The 17,609-nt window shown below is 41.4% G+C and overlaps 1 protein-coding gene across 2 annotated transcripts in view; it reads left to right on the top strand.

Moving 5' to 3' along the window:
• Positions 1-17,609, top strand: part of ptprn2 (protein tyrosine phosphatase receptor type N2) — a 1,015,920-nt gene that overhangs the window by 481,053 nt on the left and 517,258 nt on the right. For both annotated transcript variants that reach the window (XM_059971881.1, XM_059971880.1), the window contains one exon: positions 9,157-9,236. In XM_059971881.1, coding sequence (XP_059827864.1) covers positions 9,157-9,236 — 80 coding nt within the window. The remainder of the gene's footprint in view (positions 1-9,156; positions 9,237-17,609) is intronic.

Genomic DNA, 17,609 nt, shown 5'->3' with positions numbered 1-17,609 from the left:
AAGATGAAATGTCAATACCTTTGTGATTCCTAACTTGTTGAATTAGTGAAACCATTTCATTTTCACTTCCGGCCATTTCTGCCTTCTCCAGTCCTCAATGCTTGAATCCACAGTGAACATAACAGTGCTGAATTCAGAATCAGAATCGGAATCAGGTTTATTATCACCGGCAAGTGTCGCAAAATTTGGTAACTTAGCAGAAGCAGTTCAATGCAATACATAATATAGAAGGCAAAAAAAAACACAAAATAAGATAGTAATACATAAATTGATTACAGTATACGTATATTGAATAGATTAAAAATCATGCAAAAGACAAAAATTATATATATTAAAAATGTGAGATAGTGTCCAAGGGTTCAATGACCATTCAGGAATCGGATGGCAGAGGGGAAGAAGCTGTTCCTGAATCGCTGAGTGTGTGCCTTTGGCTTCTGTACCTCCTACCTGATGGTAACAGTGAGAAAAGGGCATGTCCTGGGTGCTGGAGGTACTTAATAATGGATGCTGCCTTTCTGAGACAGCGCTCCTTGAAGATGTCCCGGGTACTTTGTAGGCTAGTACTGAAGATGGAGCCAACTAAATTTACAATCCTCTGCAGCTTCTTTCAGTCTTGTGCAGTAGCCCCTCCATACCAGACAGCGATGCAGAATTGTCTTACCACTTATTCCTTTCCAGCCATTAGTAACAAAAAATCACTGCTTTCAGAACACTCACAACTGATGTTATTTAAGAACAGTTTACTCTGAACACAGTGGTGTCTAACAGCCGCACAGGTGTACGCAACTGATACTAGTTAAAAGCTTTTCAGCATCAGTCTCCTCCTCTAATGAGTGACATAGTGTCCTAAATAACTGAACGGAATCCCAACTATTTTCTCAATTTAGTTTTTGTTTTTTTAAAAGTTGTCCCAAATAAGCAGCACCCCGATTAACCGACGGCCCAATTAACTGGAGTCCACTGTATTGTGTAGTCATCAGCAAAACCATAGCCAAATACTTCCCTCAAACATGTTGGCAGTGTTGGTGCTGTTCCTTTAACGCTGATTCACTTCTACCAGAAATAAAAATGGAAAATGCCACTAACACTCAGCAGGTCATCTACAGTTCTCTTTGTTTAAATTGTTGCCAAATTTCCTTGATGTTGCACATTGATTAAATGTTGCCTTGACGTCAAAAGTAGTCACTCTTAGCTCAACTCCAGGATGTTCTGGTGGATTATTGTAATTATAGTGAAGTTCAAGAATTCATCACAGTTTTTGTAACGAAAAAGGAAATAAAGGAATACCAGTTGTATTATACGGGAGAAAAGCCTTTTTACACTAGGATTTCGTGCTTATGGTTTGGGTGATGGTTTGGATATGAAAAGATGTGAAGAGTTAACTGAGTGATCCATTACAAATGGTCCTCTGCTTGCAATGTGCAAGGTGACTAATACATTCCTGAAGATACGTGGAGCACTTGAGGTTGTTACCTCATTATAATGATGCAATGCAAATTCAAATTCTTGTTGTACATCCCAAGCCTTTAATGCTGCCACATAGTATAAGAAAAATGTGAATTTTCTGCAAAGGTAGGTTACGTAATTGAGAAAATGGTTTCATCAAGGCTTCTCATCATTCCAGCAAATCTCAGGAGCTATTTCAAAGGAATAATATATCACCTGTTGCTTGCAAAACCAGTTTGCAACTATATCGGGACAAACACCTTCAATAATTGCTACTTGAATTTCTTTGATTGTTGTGGACTGAGCAGTGATTCACCCAAGAGGATGAGCTCACACAAAGATAAGCAGCATTATTGATAGTTATTATCGATAGTTAAACCTTTTCTTTCAGGAAACCCTGCTGATACTAAGTAAGATCATCAATGTCTGAAGAGAAGTTATGCTCATTTAATTCAGATTGAGCCCCACTGTTACTTGGAGGCTGCTTATCCTCAGCCTGTTACAATTTTCTAAGAATTTCAACCTTTGTGTTTTTTGTCTGTCTGTCCTTTGTCTATTAGCTGATTGAGGCAGTGTCTGTCCCTGTATCATTCTTTCTTTGATCCAAGTGACAGATGCAAATTTTCACATGACCCTAGGTGATGGAAGGGTTATTCCGACAGCAATGAAGCTTAATAGTTTTAATGGAGGACCCTAAATTTCTAAGCCTTTCAAAAGACTGACTGAGAAGAAACTGTTTCTGCCAAATAACAGGTCAGTAACTATAGGATACAAATTTGAGATATTTGCCAAAAAGGCAGGTGAAAAACTAAGAAAATTATATTAATTGGTAAATTGTTGTGATCTGAAATGCTTTGCCCTAATTCCTGCTATAAGCAGATTTTTCAGCAACAACAAGAAGTCTGGCAGAGCAGTAGTGATAGGGGGACCGACAGCGGATTCTGTGACCATGAAAGAGAAGCCAAGATGTTGTGCTTGTCCCAACTGCTAGGGTCCAGGATATCTCAGAGTGGCTGCAGAAGATTCTCAAGAGGGAGGGTGAACAGCCAGAAGTTACGGTGCACATTGGTACCAATGACATAGATAGGAAGGAGGAAGCAGTCCTGCACAGTTAGTATAGGGAGTTAGGGAAAAGCAGGACCTCAAGTCAGCAGTAGCAGAACATTGCATTTGCAATGGCCATAGGATTGACTTCAACAGTACAAAACTACTCTGCCACACCAACAGCTTTTGGGACCACCTGGTAAAGGAATAAAACTAGTGGAGTAGTATTTTAACAAAAATGAAGGTCTTGCTCTAAGTAAGAACTGCAATTTGATTGTGAATAAGGTGGGAGAACGGAAACCTGATTGGATGAGGACTAACCAATCAGGAGGGACAAACTACGGGGGCATAAATAACACTGGATTAGACATGCCCAAGCATCATTCCTGATGAAGATGGCAGAGCTTGTCATCGAAGCAACTGTTATAATAGATACCTGTACCCCGTTGGAAGCCCAGGAAGAGTTTATTTGACTGCCTCATTTCTTTTTCCTTTTTTCTTTCTTTTTGCACTATTTATTTAGTTTAACTTTATTAAATATATATATGTATTTGCTGTAATTTTTTATTTTTATATTTTATGTACTGCTGCCATACAACAACAAATTTCACAGCATATTCCAATGATATTAAACCTGATTCTGATATCATATTACCTTGTCTTGCATATCATGTAGACAGCTAGGACACAACATCCATGGTTGACATCAAACAATAGAGGGCCTCTGACAGGTTCTTGATTAGTCCTGGTTCAAGGGTTATGGGGTGAAAACAGGAAAATGGCGTTGAGAGGGATAATAAATTAGCCATGAAGCAGCCTCGATGGATCTGATTACCTAATTCTGCTTCTATGTCCTATGGTCTTAACTTACTTTAATTTTTTCATAGAGTCATATAACACAGAAAAAGGCCATTCGTCTCACCAAGTCCTTACCAGCCATTGTGCCTATCTATGTTTCTTCCATGTACCACCATTAAGTCTGTAGCCTTCTATGTCTTATGCTTGTCTGGGTGTTTCTTACATGTTGTGAGATCTACTGCCTGCGTATTTCTTCAGGCTCAAAGGATCCTCCGTGTAAGAAAATATTCCCTCAGATCCCTGATTAGCCATCTATCTCCCATCTTAAATCTGTTCCCACTTAGACATCTCCACCATGAGAAAAATTATTCTGTTTCTATCTATTTTACACCCCCCCCCCCTTATAATGCTGTGTACTTGTATCAGCCCATTGCACAGCTTCCTTCAATCCAGGGAGGTTAAACCCAGCCTATCCAAACTGCCCCTATTACTGCAATGTTCCAGTCCAGGGAATGTCATAGTGGATCTCCTTTACATGCTCTCCATCTTTCCTATAGTATAGCAACCAGAACTGCACACAGAGCTCCGTATTTAACCAAATCAGTGTTTTTAAAAGTCGTGAAGTAACATTCCGGCTTACACTCTGATGAGGTATATTTGTAACTGATTGTATATTTGTGGTCCTCTGCTGAAGCAGCCCATCCACTTCAAGGTTCGATGTGTTGTGTGTTCAGAGATACTCTTCTACATGCCATTGTTGTAACACATAGTTATTTGAGTTATTGTTGCTGTCCTGTCAGAGTGAATCAGTCAGGTTATTCTCCTCTGACCTCTATCATTAATGGGGTGTTTTGACCCACTGAACTGCTCACTATATATTACTTTTGTTGTTCTCTATAAACTCTATAAACTATTGTGCATGAGAATCCCAGGACATCAGCAATTTTTGAGATACTCAAAGCACCCTATCTGGCGCCTAATTGACTAGTCCATAGTCAAAGTCATTTAGATCACATTTCCTCCCCATTCTGATGTTTGGTCTGAACAGCAACTGAACCTCTTGACTATGTCTGCATGTATTTATGCATTGAGTTGCTGCCACATAATTGGCTGATTAGATATTTGCATTAATGTACAGGTGTACAGTTGCACCTAATAAAGTGACCACTGAGTGTGTATTCTATACCATGGCTAATGAAGGGCAGCAAACCACTTGTTTTTTTCACCATGTGGACTTTTACCTGTCTGCCTTCATCAACTCTCCAGAGGGCACTATTGTTTACTTGGTATGTGCCATCCCAAAATGGATCAGTTTTGGATAACTGGATTACATTAATTGCTTTGTTTGTGGGCAATGCACACCTGTTTTTTTTCCCATATAGTCTTTTAGATAGTTACTGTACTGAAGTATAGCTAGAGGTGTGGCCTGTTGTGGAGGAAGCTTGCACTTTCACTTCTTATGATAAGATGGACTCCTGACCTCTCAATCTTCCACATTATGATCTTGCATTTTATCATTTACCTGCACTTCATTTTTTGGTAGCATTGTTATTGTTTTACCTTATTCTAATGTGTCATGATTTGATTTGGACAAACAGAATGCAAGGCTAACTTTTTACTGGATTCTGGTACATGTGGCAATAGTAAACTGTGTGAAAAAAATAAATCACTTGTCAGCAAAATGTAGTCGGTCATCTAGTAGATATAAGGCTGCCGATGCTGGGATCTGGAGCAACAGACAATCTGCTGCTGGAACTCAGAAGGTCGAGCAGCATTTGTGAAGGGGGAAACATCTGTGAATGTTTTGGATCAAAACCCTGTATCAGGGCTGAGATTGGAGGAGAGAGGAAATAGCCGGTGTAAAGAGTGAAATGGCAATGGTGAAGCAGGAGCCAGTTGGTGATTGGTGGACTGAGGAGGAGTGTGAAGGATGATGGGTAGAAGGTACAGGGAGGTGAAGGGGAGAGGTGTGGTTCAGAGACAGAGGCAGGCAAAAAGACAAAATGCAGCAGGTTAGGAGAGGAAAGGATGAAGGTGGAGACAGTAGGGAAGATGATAGGAAGGAAAACAATGTGTACAGGAGTAAGTGGGAAATGGTCAAATATGGTGGGTAAATTTTGTGGAAAGTAAGGTAGCATAGTGATTAACATAACACAACGTGAAGGAAATAGGTTCAATTCTGCTGCTGTCTGTGAGAAGTTTGTCTGTTCTCCCTGTGACTGCATCAGTTTCCTCAGGGTGCTCCGGTTTCCTCCCACACACAAAGATGTATAGGTTAGTCACGTAGGTGTAATTGGGTGGTGCATCCTTATTGGGCCAGAAGTGTCTGTTACTGTGCTATATATCTAAATAAGATTAAATAAAAACATTGGAGCCTTCAGTATCCTTGGCTGAACCTATCTGCGGTTTCCTGCATGTGAAACCTAGTTTTTGTTTGTCTTCAGTCTTACCTTTACTCTTGCTAGGCAGGGCTGGCAGTTTGTACAGCTCTGTTCTCAGTGCTTAAAGAAATAAATTAGTAATTTGTGGAGTAAACATGAAGAAATCTGCAGATGCTGGAAATTCAAACAACAACACACACAGGTGGGACACAGCAGGCCAGGCAGCGTCTATAGGGAGAAGCGCTGTTGACGTTTAGGGCTGAATTCCCTGACGAAGGCGCTTCTCCCTATCGATGCTGCCTGGCCTGCTGCGTTCCGCCAGCATTTCGCGTGTGTAGTAATTTGTGGAGCTGTGCCCAAGCTTTGCAGCTGGCTGCCCTGTACCAGTGAAGTGCAGGGCTGTTGTAGAAATTTGCAAATACTAACTCCATACATTGGCAGGTGAAATTGGCAGATCTTGATTACTTTAATCAGCTTTTCCTTTTCATTTGTTCTTGGAATCTGAATACTTGAGTTTTATTAATTGGACATCCCTTAATGGCCTGAGGACTTTGGCTACATATGCTTCCTGGATCTGTCTCAGTGAATGTTAAAAAAAAGCACCACTTTCAAACATCTGCTGCATTGAGTTTAGTAAGTTCTTCTTTTGAGTTAATAACAAGAGGTCAGTTATGTGTCCCTTGTGTTGTTTTTCATAAGTATTAACAATTTTTTTGAGAATCTAGGCAGCATTAAGCTTGCAGATGATAGCAAAATTGACAGTGTGGTGGACAGTGAAGAGAATGGTCTCAGATTATAACACGATCTGGATTATCACTGTAGCACCTGAATTTTAGGGGAAGTTAAATAGTTTAGGACTAGGAGCATAGGAAAATGAGGGGGGATTTATGAGGGCTATAGATAAGGTCAATGTCAGCAGGCTTTGTCAGCTGAGGTTAGGTGAGACTAGAACTAGAGGTCATGGGTTAAGGGTGAAAGGTGACTATTTAAGGGAATATGAAGGGGAGCTTTTCACCAGAGGATGGTGAAATTGTGGAATGGGTTGCCAGAAGTAGTGGTGGATGTGGGTCCAATTTCAACATTTGAGGTTTGGATAGCAACATAGATAAGGGGAGTGTAGAGGGCTATGGTCCAGGTGCAGGTCGATGGGGCAAAGAAGAGTAATAGTTCAGCACAGACTAGATGGGCCAAAAGGCCTACTTCTGTGTTGTGGTGCTCTATGGCTTTGACTCTTATCTGCGAAGGTGGGCAAAGGGATGTCAGATGTAATATAACTCAGGCAAGTGCAAAGTGATGCATTTTGGGAATTTAAACCAAGAATGACTTGAACAGTAAGTAACTGGGTTCTGGAGGGTGTTGTAGAATAGAGACCCAGCATAGAAGTGCATACTTCCCCAAAAGTGGTGATACAGGTGGACAAGGTGGTGAAGAAGGCATTTGTCATGCTTGAATTAATTAGATGGAGGGTTGAGTGCAAGAGCTTGGAGCTCTTGCTACAGTTGTACAATACATTGGTGAGATCACATGTGGAGTATTACATGTAGATCTGACTCCATGCTCTAGGAAAGATGTGATTAAGTTAGAGAGAATGCAGAAAAGGATGTTGCTGGGACTGGAAGTTTTGAGTCATGAGGAAAGGCTGGATGAATTGGCACTGTTTTCTCTGGAGTGAAGGAAGCAGGGTCAGTGTAAGGCATATGCAATTGTGATCAGATGGATTGTCACAATATCATGATAAGGGAGCAAGGGAGTTTAAAACTGATAAGACATAGGTTCAAGATGAGACTTAAAGGAAACATAAGGGTCAAGTTTTTCTGTGCAGTACGTATGGGTATATGGATTGAGTTGGTAGAGGAAGTGATAGAGACGGATACAATTCTAAAGTTAAAAGGACATTTGAACAGGTTCAAGTATGGGGTTGGTTGAGAGGGATATGGGACAAACGCAAGAAAATGGAACTAACTCAGGAAGCCCCCTAGGACAGCATGGACAACTTGGGCAGAACTATCTGCTCCTGCGATGACTTTCTCTGACTCCATAACTCTGTAACAAAGCATGCATTCTCTCGCTCCAGGTCAACTATGTGATATGGGACTTCAGGTTACTCTGGATAGGGGCAGTAGAGTTTGTGATGAGGTTTGAAGTGAAAATTCAAAGTAAAGTTATTATCAAAGTACATTTTTATGATTATATACTATCTTTAGATATGTTTTCTTGCAGGCATTCACAATAGGACAAAGAAATAAAATAGAATCAATGGAAAAACAAAAACAAAGACTGAAAAGCAACTAATGTGCAAAAGAAGACAAACTGTGCAAATATAATTGTATTTAATTTATTCATTTACGGGATGTGGGTGTCACCAGCTAAGCCAGCATTTATTGCCCATCACTAGTTGCCCTTGAGAAGGTGGTGATGAGCTGCCTTCTTGAACCGCTGTAGTTCCCGAGGTGTAGGGACACCCACAGTGCTGTTAGGGAGAGAATTCCATGATTTTGACCCGGTGACAATGAAGGAACAGCAATATGTTTCCCAAGTCAGGATGGTGAGTGACTTGGAGGGGGATTACCAAGTGGTGGCGTTTCCAGGTATCTGCTGCTCTCATCCTTCTAGATGGTAGTGGTTGTGGGTCTGGAGGGTGCTGCCTTAGGAACTTTGGTGTGCTGTTCCAGTGCATCTTGTAGATAGTACACACTGCTGCAACTGTTCATCGATGGTGGAGGGATTGGATGCTTGTGGAAGGGGTACCAATCAAGTGGGCTGCCTTGTACTGGATGGTGTCAAGCTTCTTGAGTGTTGATGGAGCTGCACTAATCCAGGCGAGTGGCGAGTATTCCATTACACTCCTGACCTGAGCCTTGTAGATGGTGGGCAGGTAATAATAAGTAAGTAAGTAATACTGAGAACATGAGTTGGAAGTGACTCACTTGAAAGTGAATCCATAGGTTGTGGATTCCGTCCATTATTGAGGATGTATGGAATTCACTCTAAAGCCTGAAGTTATCCATGCTGGTTCAAGAGCCTGATGGTTGAGGGATCCATCAATAGTCAAGAATTTATCAGTTGCTCCTAGATATTATGCTTTTATAGAACTGTATTTATGTAGCTACTTTGATGGCCACAGGAAGTTCCAAACAACTTTACAGTCCAAAAGCTTTTTGCTCTCCTCTGCTGCAGTACAGTAGGAAATGTAGCAGCTAATCTCTGCACATAATGCCCCCACATACACTAATGTAACCATCTCCTGGTAACATATACATGGCTGAACAAATTATAATAAAATATTTGCAATTGAAGTAATACTAAAATGATAATATGTTACTGTTTCCTCAGAATTAATGCAAGGCTTGGATTTAACATGATCAGCTCTGAGTTGTTTAAAATCGTTATCTTGCTACTTTATAAAATCTATAGAGAAATGAATCTGCCTGTCAAACATGTATGGAATTCACTCTAAAGCCTGTCATCAATTTTAATTATCTTCCAGTATGGTTGGACCAGCTGTGACCTTCCAAGTTGATGCCAATGGTCGAAACCTGTCAACGGCTGATGTAGTGGACATTGCAGGTAGGAATATTGCTTTTAGTCTGTGTATACAATCTATGTAAAGAGCCACCCACCCAACCCCATTACCAAGAGTTAAACACACGCAGGTAAATTGACATTTAATGGAATAGACAGTCGAGAGGCTGGTGCCACAGATGGGAAATTGAAGTGTAGCATTGCTGAGCCAATTAATACAGCAGTGACTTCATTGTTTGTAGAAGAGATGGATTTAAATTAAGAGAGTAGATGTGGCACAGAATAGTGAAATCCCTGCACGTGTTGTGCTTAGAGCAAAATTAAAGACAGAACTCGAAGATGATTGTAAGCGGACAATAATGTCATGTAGTTCATCTCTGGTAACTAGGTTGCTGATTGTGGTATCTGAATGAGCAACACCTACTTCAAACTGAAATCTGATGGTCAGGGAGCAGTGGTTTCCTGGAGACCGTCCCTGTGAAGGTGCTGGGAGTGACAAGTTGCCTGGGATGGTGGTGTTGAACTAGCTGTGATTTTATTCTTGAATGCTGAACCATAAATATAAAATGTGTGTTGCAAATGGACCCTCTGAAAGTCAGAATAATTTTTCTCTTGCAGTTTATGTTAGAGAGATGTCACGGCTTTGTTGGATGTGGGGTGTCAGTATTGGGCACTCGCAAGCATTTTGAAAAATGAAGAAGCGACAACATTACTGATCCATCTGAACCCATCTGGGGTTGGAGACAGTAATGGCTGCTGTGACGTTTTCAGAATCTGGCCAGGGCTTCCTCTTATCATTTCTCATAAAGTCCGCAATGTCTGGTTGAAAATAAAGTCCATAGCCTTTCCTGTTTCTTGTCTATTGTTGGAGCTAATACAACTTTACTGCGCCTTCCCTAAACTATTCAGTATTTTTCGTCTGTAGAGTCCTATCTTTAATTTTAGCCTTTATTTCCTAATGCTCACACCTGCTTGAAGCTTGTCATCAATTCAAAAAGTAGGTAATCTCAGCCATTTTTCATCCAAATCGGATGATTTTGAATCATTCAATTGTTTTGAATCAGAAATATTGAATTGTATTAGTACAGAATGAGGCCTATTATCTCGTCCAGTCTGTGGCAGCACCCATTCTGTTATCCCGTTCCTTTAGCCTGCACAGTTACAAGCCCTCAATTCCTTCCTGAGATTTGCTTGATTCTACCTTCATCACAGCAGCTTCTGTCCTGGCATTATAACATTATTGAATGGTCTCCTAATGTGATAAGATGGACTCTTGACCTCAGAATCTACATTCTTTTGGCCTTACACACAAAATGCTTCTGGAACGTAGTAGGCCAGGCTGCATCTATAGGAAGAAGTACAGTTGACGTTTTGGGCCGAGACCCTTTGTCAGGACTAACTGAAAGAAAAGATAGTAAGAGATTAGAAAGTAGGAGTGGGAGGGGGAAATCCGAAATGGTATGAGAAGACGGGAGGGGAGGGGTGAAACTAAGAGCTGGAAAGGTGATTGGCAAATGGAATACAGAGCTAGAGAAGGGAAAGGATCATGGGATGGGAGGCCTAGGGAGAAAGAAAGGGGGAGGGGAGCACCAGAGGGAGATGGAGAGCAGGCAAGGAGTGATTGTGAGAGGGGCAGAGATGGGAAAAAAGGGAGGGGAAAATAAATAAATAAATCAGGGATGGGGTAAGAAGGGGAGGAGGGGCATTAACGGAAGTTAGAGAAATCAATGTTCATGCCATCAGGTTGGAGGCTACCCAGACAGAATATAAGGTGTTGTTCCTCCAACCTGAGTGTGGCTTCATCTTGACAGTAGAGGAGGCCATGGATAGACATATCAGAATGGGAATGGGACATGGAATTAAAATGTGTGGCCACTGGGAGATCCTGCTTTCTCTGGCGGACAGTGCATAGGTGTTCAGCGAAACGGTCTCCCAATCTGCGTCGGGTCTCACCAATATATAAAAGGCCACACCGGGAGCACCGGATGCAGTATACCACACCAGTCGACTCACAGGTGAAGTGTCACCTCATCTGGAAGGACTGTCTGGGACCCTGAATGATGGTGAGGGCGGAAGTGTAAGGGCAGGTGTAGCACTTGTTCCGTTTACAAGGATAAGTGCCAGGAGGGAGATCGGTGGGAAGGGATGGGGGGGACGAGTGGACAAGTGAGTTGTGTAGGGAGCGATCCCTGTGGAAAGCAGAAGGGGGAGGAGGGAAAGGTGTGCTTGGTAGTGGGATCTCGTTGGAGGTGGCAGAAGTTACGCAGAATTATATGTTGGACCTGGAGGCTGGTGGGGTGGTAGGTTAGGACAAGGGGAACCCTATCCTAGTGGGGTGGCGGGCAGATGGGGTGAGTGCAGAAGTGCATGAAATGGGAGAGATGCGTTTGAGAGCAGAGTTGATGGTGGAGGAAGGGAAGCCCTTTTGTTTAAAAAAGGAAGACATCTCCTTCGTCCTGGAATGAAAAGCCTCATCCTGAGAGCAGATGCGGCGGAGATGGAGGAATTGCAAGAAGGGGATGGCAGTTTTGCTAGAGGCAGTGTGGGAAGAGGAATAGTCCAGGTAGCTGTGAGAGTCAGTAGGCTTATAGTAGATATCAATAGATAAGCCATTTCCCGAGATGGAGGCAGAAAGATCAAGAAAGGGGAGGGTGGTGTCAGAAACAGACCAGGTAAATTTGAGGGCAGGGTGAAAGTTGGAGGCAAAGTTAATGAAGTCAACGAGCTCAGCATGCATGCAGGAGGCAGCGCCAATGTAGTCGTCGATGTAGCGAAGGAAAAGAGGGGGATGGATACTCTTATAGGCTTGAAACATGAACTGTTCCACAAAGCCAACAATAAGATAGGCATAGCTGGGACCCATGCGGGTGCCCACAGCTACACCTTTGGTTTGGAGGAAGTGGGAGGAGAAATTATTGAGACTAAGGCATAATTCCGCTAAATGGAGGAGAATGGTGGTAGAAAGGAACTGGTTAGGTCTGGAATCCAAAAAGAAGCAGAGAGCTTTGAGACCTTCTTGGTGGGGGATGGAGGTATATAGGGTCTGGACGTACATGGTGAAAATAAGGTAGTCGGGGCCAGGGAACTTAAAATCATTGAAAAAATTCAAAGTGTGAGAAGTGTCACAAACATAGGTGGGAAGGGATTGAACAAGGGGGGATAGAACAGTTTCAAGGTTTGCAGAAATGAGTTCAGTGAGGCAGCAGCAAGCTGAGACAATAGGTTTACCTGGACAGGCAGGTTTGTGGATCTTTGGTCGGAGGTAGAAACGGGAAGTGCAGAGTGTGGGAACTATGAGTGTTCGGAAGGAGTGATGATGGAATTGGAACAAGGTGTGGTGAAGTTGAGACGGTTGATGTCCTGTCGGCAGTTAGTAATAAAGAGATCCAATTTAGTTGGTCAACACGGTCCTAGAAGATAGTGGCGCGGCTAATGTAGATGAACTGAACACACTGATGAGGGAGAGGGAGGAGTGGAGAGTCTGTCATTGTGCCGGACGCCAGCCCCCTAGGCCTGAGTCGATGTAGCAGTAGTACGTAATCCAATTATAATGAGTGAGCTTTGCTTTCTTACAACACCACTCATGATCTCTTCATCTCTATCAAATCTCCTCTTCATTTTCCATCCTGTGAACAGAAAAACTACAAATCTTCAGCATAAGCATTTGCTAGAGTTTTGCTAGTTCACTTAACTTAATACTACATCTTTCTGTTTATATTCTTTACAATACCCTAGTGACATTGAGAACATAGGAAAGTTTGCTCTCTATCTCATCGACTAAATCATTTGCAAGTCATGTTAAGAGTTGTAGCCCCATTACAGATGCTTACAGGACAATCATAACCTCATCCCAAAAATAAAAACATGCCAATAAAGGAAATCTGATATACAAGCAGTAAATATGAGAAACACTCAGCAGGCCAGGCAGCATCTGTGGAAAAAGAACCTTCATCAATGTCTCAGAATCTGCTGATCTAAGATTCTGCATTTGTTTCGGTAGTCTTTAGCCATACGGTGGTGAATATGTGGAATTTGTTGCCTGAGGCAGCTGTGGAGGCCAGGTCATTGAGTGTATTTAAGGCAGAGATTGATAGGTTCTTGATTGGACCTGGCATCAAAGGTGACAGGGAGAAGGCCAAGAACTAGGGTTGAGGAGAAGAAGAGAAAAGGATCAGCCATGATTGAATGGTGGAGTAGATGGGCCAGATGGCCTAATTCTGTTCCTATGGCTTATGGTCTTAGAGTCCGAGTTGAATCTGTGTTTCCCCCCACACCAACCCCCAGACCATTCTGGCTGCTTTCTGCCTTTTGCTACACAGCCAGATTCCTAACTAGACCAGTGAATCATCTTTAGATCTGTAAAGTTCTGCCTTAGTTAACAAGCTTCATTAAAGATTTTTTAAATGTGTATATTGAAGTAAAGTTTGCTCTGTGCCCTTCCATAGTAATTTCTTCAAAATATGTAATTGTGTTTGTCAGATATCTTCACAAATTCATGCTGCTTTTGGATGTGTCTGAGGAATTTCAAGGTCTCTCGGTTTGTAATTGTGAACTGTAGAAACCTGCCTGCAACAAGTGTTAAACTCATTGTACCACCTTCACTTTCTCAAGAAACTGATCTAAAGGACTGGTTTTCAAATCTCAAGAATTTAAGAAAATCATAGTTCCTCTAAAATCCTGGGATTTGAAAATCCTGGGATTTGACGTATCACTTCTGAGAATTTACTGCCCTTTTGGTTGCATTATTTTCTTCACTGTGGTCGAGTTATTTAGTTAATTTTAGCAAAATCCGAATTTATATTGCCTTCCTTGAAACAGTCAGTTTCCGACCTTTCCCTGATATAAAACCTGGCTGCAAGTAGATGTGTCTGTCATCTTTTCGGTTCCTGTTTGACTTAGTTACATTTTGAGAGTGTCACGTTGTTCCTGAATACCATCCTCTTTTTCCTAATATGCATTCTGTGACCACTTCATTAGATACACCTGTACATCTGTACATTGATGCAAATATCTAATTAGCCGATCATACGGCAGCAGCTCAAAGCATGCAGAATTAGTCCTTTATTAGTTAAAGGAGGTACTGATAAAGCAGCCAGTGAATATAAATGTAAGCAATTTTCATGTCGGTTCTTATGCCCATTACCTTTCTTGCATTCTCCTTTTTTGTAGCACCTACCATCTGTTTAATCATCATGTGTTGCTCTGTGTATCTATGCCAATTCCTAGGATCTGCCTACTGTTTGTTCTTCATCCTTTTTTTTTCTCTTTAGTTTTATGCCGTGCCTTATTTCACCGGTTTCCTTGCTGTTTTCACTTGGCAGGGAGTACATCTGATCATTCTGAGTATAAACTGTTCCTGCATTATGTTGTGCCTCCCACTGATCTACTGTGATTTCACCCATTTGCAGATTGGTCTAATTTACTGCAGGGCAGTCTCTGTCTCACTGCACACAGGTGGAGGCTGCCCATGTAAGATGACAAGTTCTTAATGGTGTCTAGATCTTAAATCTTTTACACTTCTACCTTTCGAGCACTTCGCTGAAGTCAATAATTTTATGATTGCTGTCAAATGAATATTCAAATACTAGGCTTTTAACTAGACTTTTATCTAGAGGCTGGGACATTTAAAAGGCAACTGTCCAGTAACTGAGGCATCACCAACATGAATTGCTTTCAGATGCTTGTCAAAGCACACGACCAGCCTCTCAGACAAACTTGATCCACTGCAGTCTGGCTTCTGCTGAAACTGAGCTGTGGGGGACACCATTTCCCCGGCCTATACTCATCTCTGGAGCATAAGAGCAAAAAAGACACCTATGTTAAACCATTGTTTATAGCTTGCAGCTCTTACTGAGGTACATGGATATAAGGAAAATTTAGCGTTACAGATTGTGTAGGAAGGAAGGGTTAGATTGATTGTGAAGAAGGTTTATATCAGTGGGCACAAAGTCTTGTGCTGAACGGCCTGTACTGTGCAGTACTGTTCTATGTTTCACCAATTACTAAATCTAATTCTGCCTGCCACCTTGTTCGTAGTAGACCAGGTTGCTATGGATACTCTCAGTCACTACAACTCTGAACTGATCCCACAACCTACAAGGACTTGCCTACATTCAGGGTATCTACAACACTTAAGTTCACTTCTCATGTTCTCAGTATTATCTACTTTCTATTTGCACAATTTGTCTTCTTTTGCACATTGGTTATTTCTCAACTATACATTGGTAATGTATAGTTTTTCATGAATTCTATTGTATTTTTATTTGTCTATAAATGCCTGCAAGAGAATGAATCTCATATAGTATATGATAACATATACAGTACATGTTTTGACAATAATTTTGACTTTAACTTACTTTGGAAGACGATCCTGAACAAACTTTCCTATTTCCCATTTTTATTTATAATATGCTATCTGCTAATCACTATTATGTCCTCTCTTCAACATTCCTTTCCCATTCAACATCTTTCTTTTATCACGTCATCTTTCTGGTGCATGTTGTCTCCAGCTTCAGTTAGTTTTTAATACTTGTAAGACCTAAGATATAGGAGCAGAATTAGGCCTTTTGGCCCATAAAGTCTGCTCTGCCATTTCATTGTGGCTGATCCATTTTTCCTCTCAGCTTGTCTTCTGCCTTCTCCCCGTAGCCTTTCTTGCCCTGAGTGAACAAGAATCTATCAACCTCTGCTATGCACAGCAGCCTGTGGCAAAGAATTCCACAGATTCACCACCCTCTGGCTAAAGAAATGCCTCTTCATCTCCATTCTAAAAGGACATCCCTCTTTTCTGAGGATGGGTCCTGTGGTCTTAGACTCTCCCACCAATGGAAACATCCTTTCTACATCCACTCTATCAGGGCCTTTGACCATTCAATAGGTTTCAATGAGGTCACCCCTCATTCTTCTGAATTCCAGTGAATACAGGCCCCAGAGCCATCATACACTCTTCATATGACAAGCCATTCAATCCTAGAATCATTTTTGTGAACTGCATTAGAAGCCTCTCCAATTTCAGCACATCCTTTCTAACATAAGGGGCCCAAACCAGCTCACAATACTCCAAATGAGGCCTCATCAGTGTTTTATAAAGTTTCAACATTACATCCTTACTTATATTCTAATCCTCTTGAAATGAGGATTTCACCACAGACTCAACCTACAAATTAATCTTTAGAGAATCCTGCACAAGAACTTCCAATTCCCTTTGCGTCTCAGTTTTTTGTATTTTCTCTCCATTTAGGAAATGGTCAACCCTTTCATTTCTTCTACCAAAGTGCATGACCGTACGCTTCCTGGCACTGTATTCCATATTCCATTTTTTGCCCATTCTTCTAATCTAAGTCCTTCTGTAGCCTCTTTACTTGCTCAAAACTACCTGCTCTCCAGTTGTCTTCATATCATCTGCAAACTTTGCAACAAAGCCATTAATTCTATTATCCAAATCATTGACATCTAACGTAAAAAGAATCAGTCTCAACACAGCCACCTGTGGAATACCACTAGTCACAGTCTGCCACTAAGAAAAGGCTCCCTTTATCCCCACTCTTTGCCTCCTGCCAATCAACCACAGTTTTATCCATGCTTGAATCTTTCCTGTAATACCAGGAACTTATTAAGCAGCCTCATGTGTGGCATCTTGTCAAAAGCCTTCTGAAAATCCAAATACACAACATCAACTGATACTCTTTTGTCTATCCTGCTTGTTATTTCTTCAAAGAATTCCAACAGATTTGTCAGGTAAGAATTTTCCTTAAGGAAACCATGCTGACTACGACCTATATTATCATGTGCCTCCAATTACCCTGAGATTTCATCCTTAATAATCAACTCCAAATCTTCCACTCCAGTCAGACTAACTGGCATATAGTTTCCTTTCTTCTGCCTCTCTCCCTTCTTCAAGAGTGGAGTGACATTTGCAATTCTCCAGTCTTCCAGACCCATTCTTGAATCTAGTGATTCTTAAAAGATCATTATTGATGCCTCCACAATCTCTTCAGCCACCCCTTTTAGAATCCAGGGGTATACTCCATCTGGTCCAGGTGACCTATCTGTCTTCAGACCTGTCAGTTTCCCAAGAATCTAGTTACGGTAACTTCACACACTTCGTGCCCCCGACACCTGGAACTTCCGCCATACTGCTAGTGTCTTCCACAATGAAGACTGATGCAAAATACTTACTCATTTTCTTATACTATTTTATTGTCCCCATTACTACCCCTCCAGTATCATTTTCCAGCAGTCCAATATCTATAATAGCCTCTCTATTAAACTTTATGGATCTGAAGAAACTTATGTTATCCTCTTTTATATTATTGGTTAGCTTACTTTTGTATTCCATCTTTACCTTCTTAATGATCCTTTTAGATGCTTTCTGTTGGTTTTTAAAAGCTTCTCAATCCATTAACTTTCCACTAATCT

The sequence above is a fragment of the Hypanus sabinus genome, chromosome 6 (assembly GCF_030144855.1).
Source record: "Hypanus sabinus isolate sHypSab1 chromosome 6, sHypSab1.hap1, whole genome shotgun sequence".
Lineage (NCBI taxonomy): Eukaryota > Metazoa > Chordata > Chondrichthyes > Myliobatiformes > Dasyatidae > Hypanus > Hypanus sabinus.
This window is presented reverse-complemented; position numbering and strand designations above follow the sequence as displayed.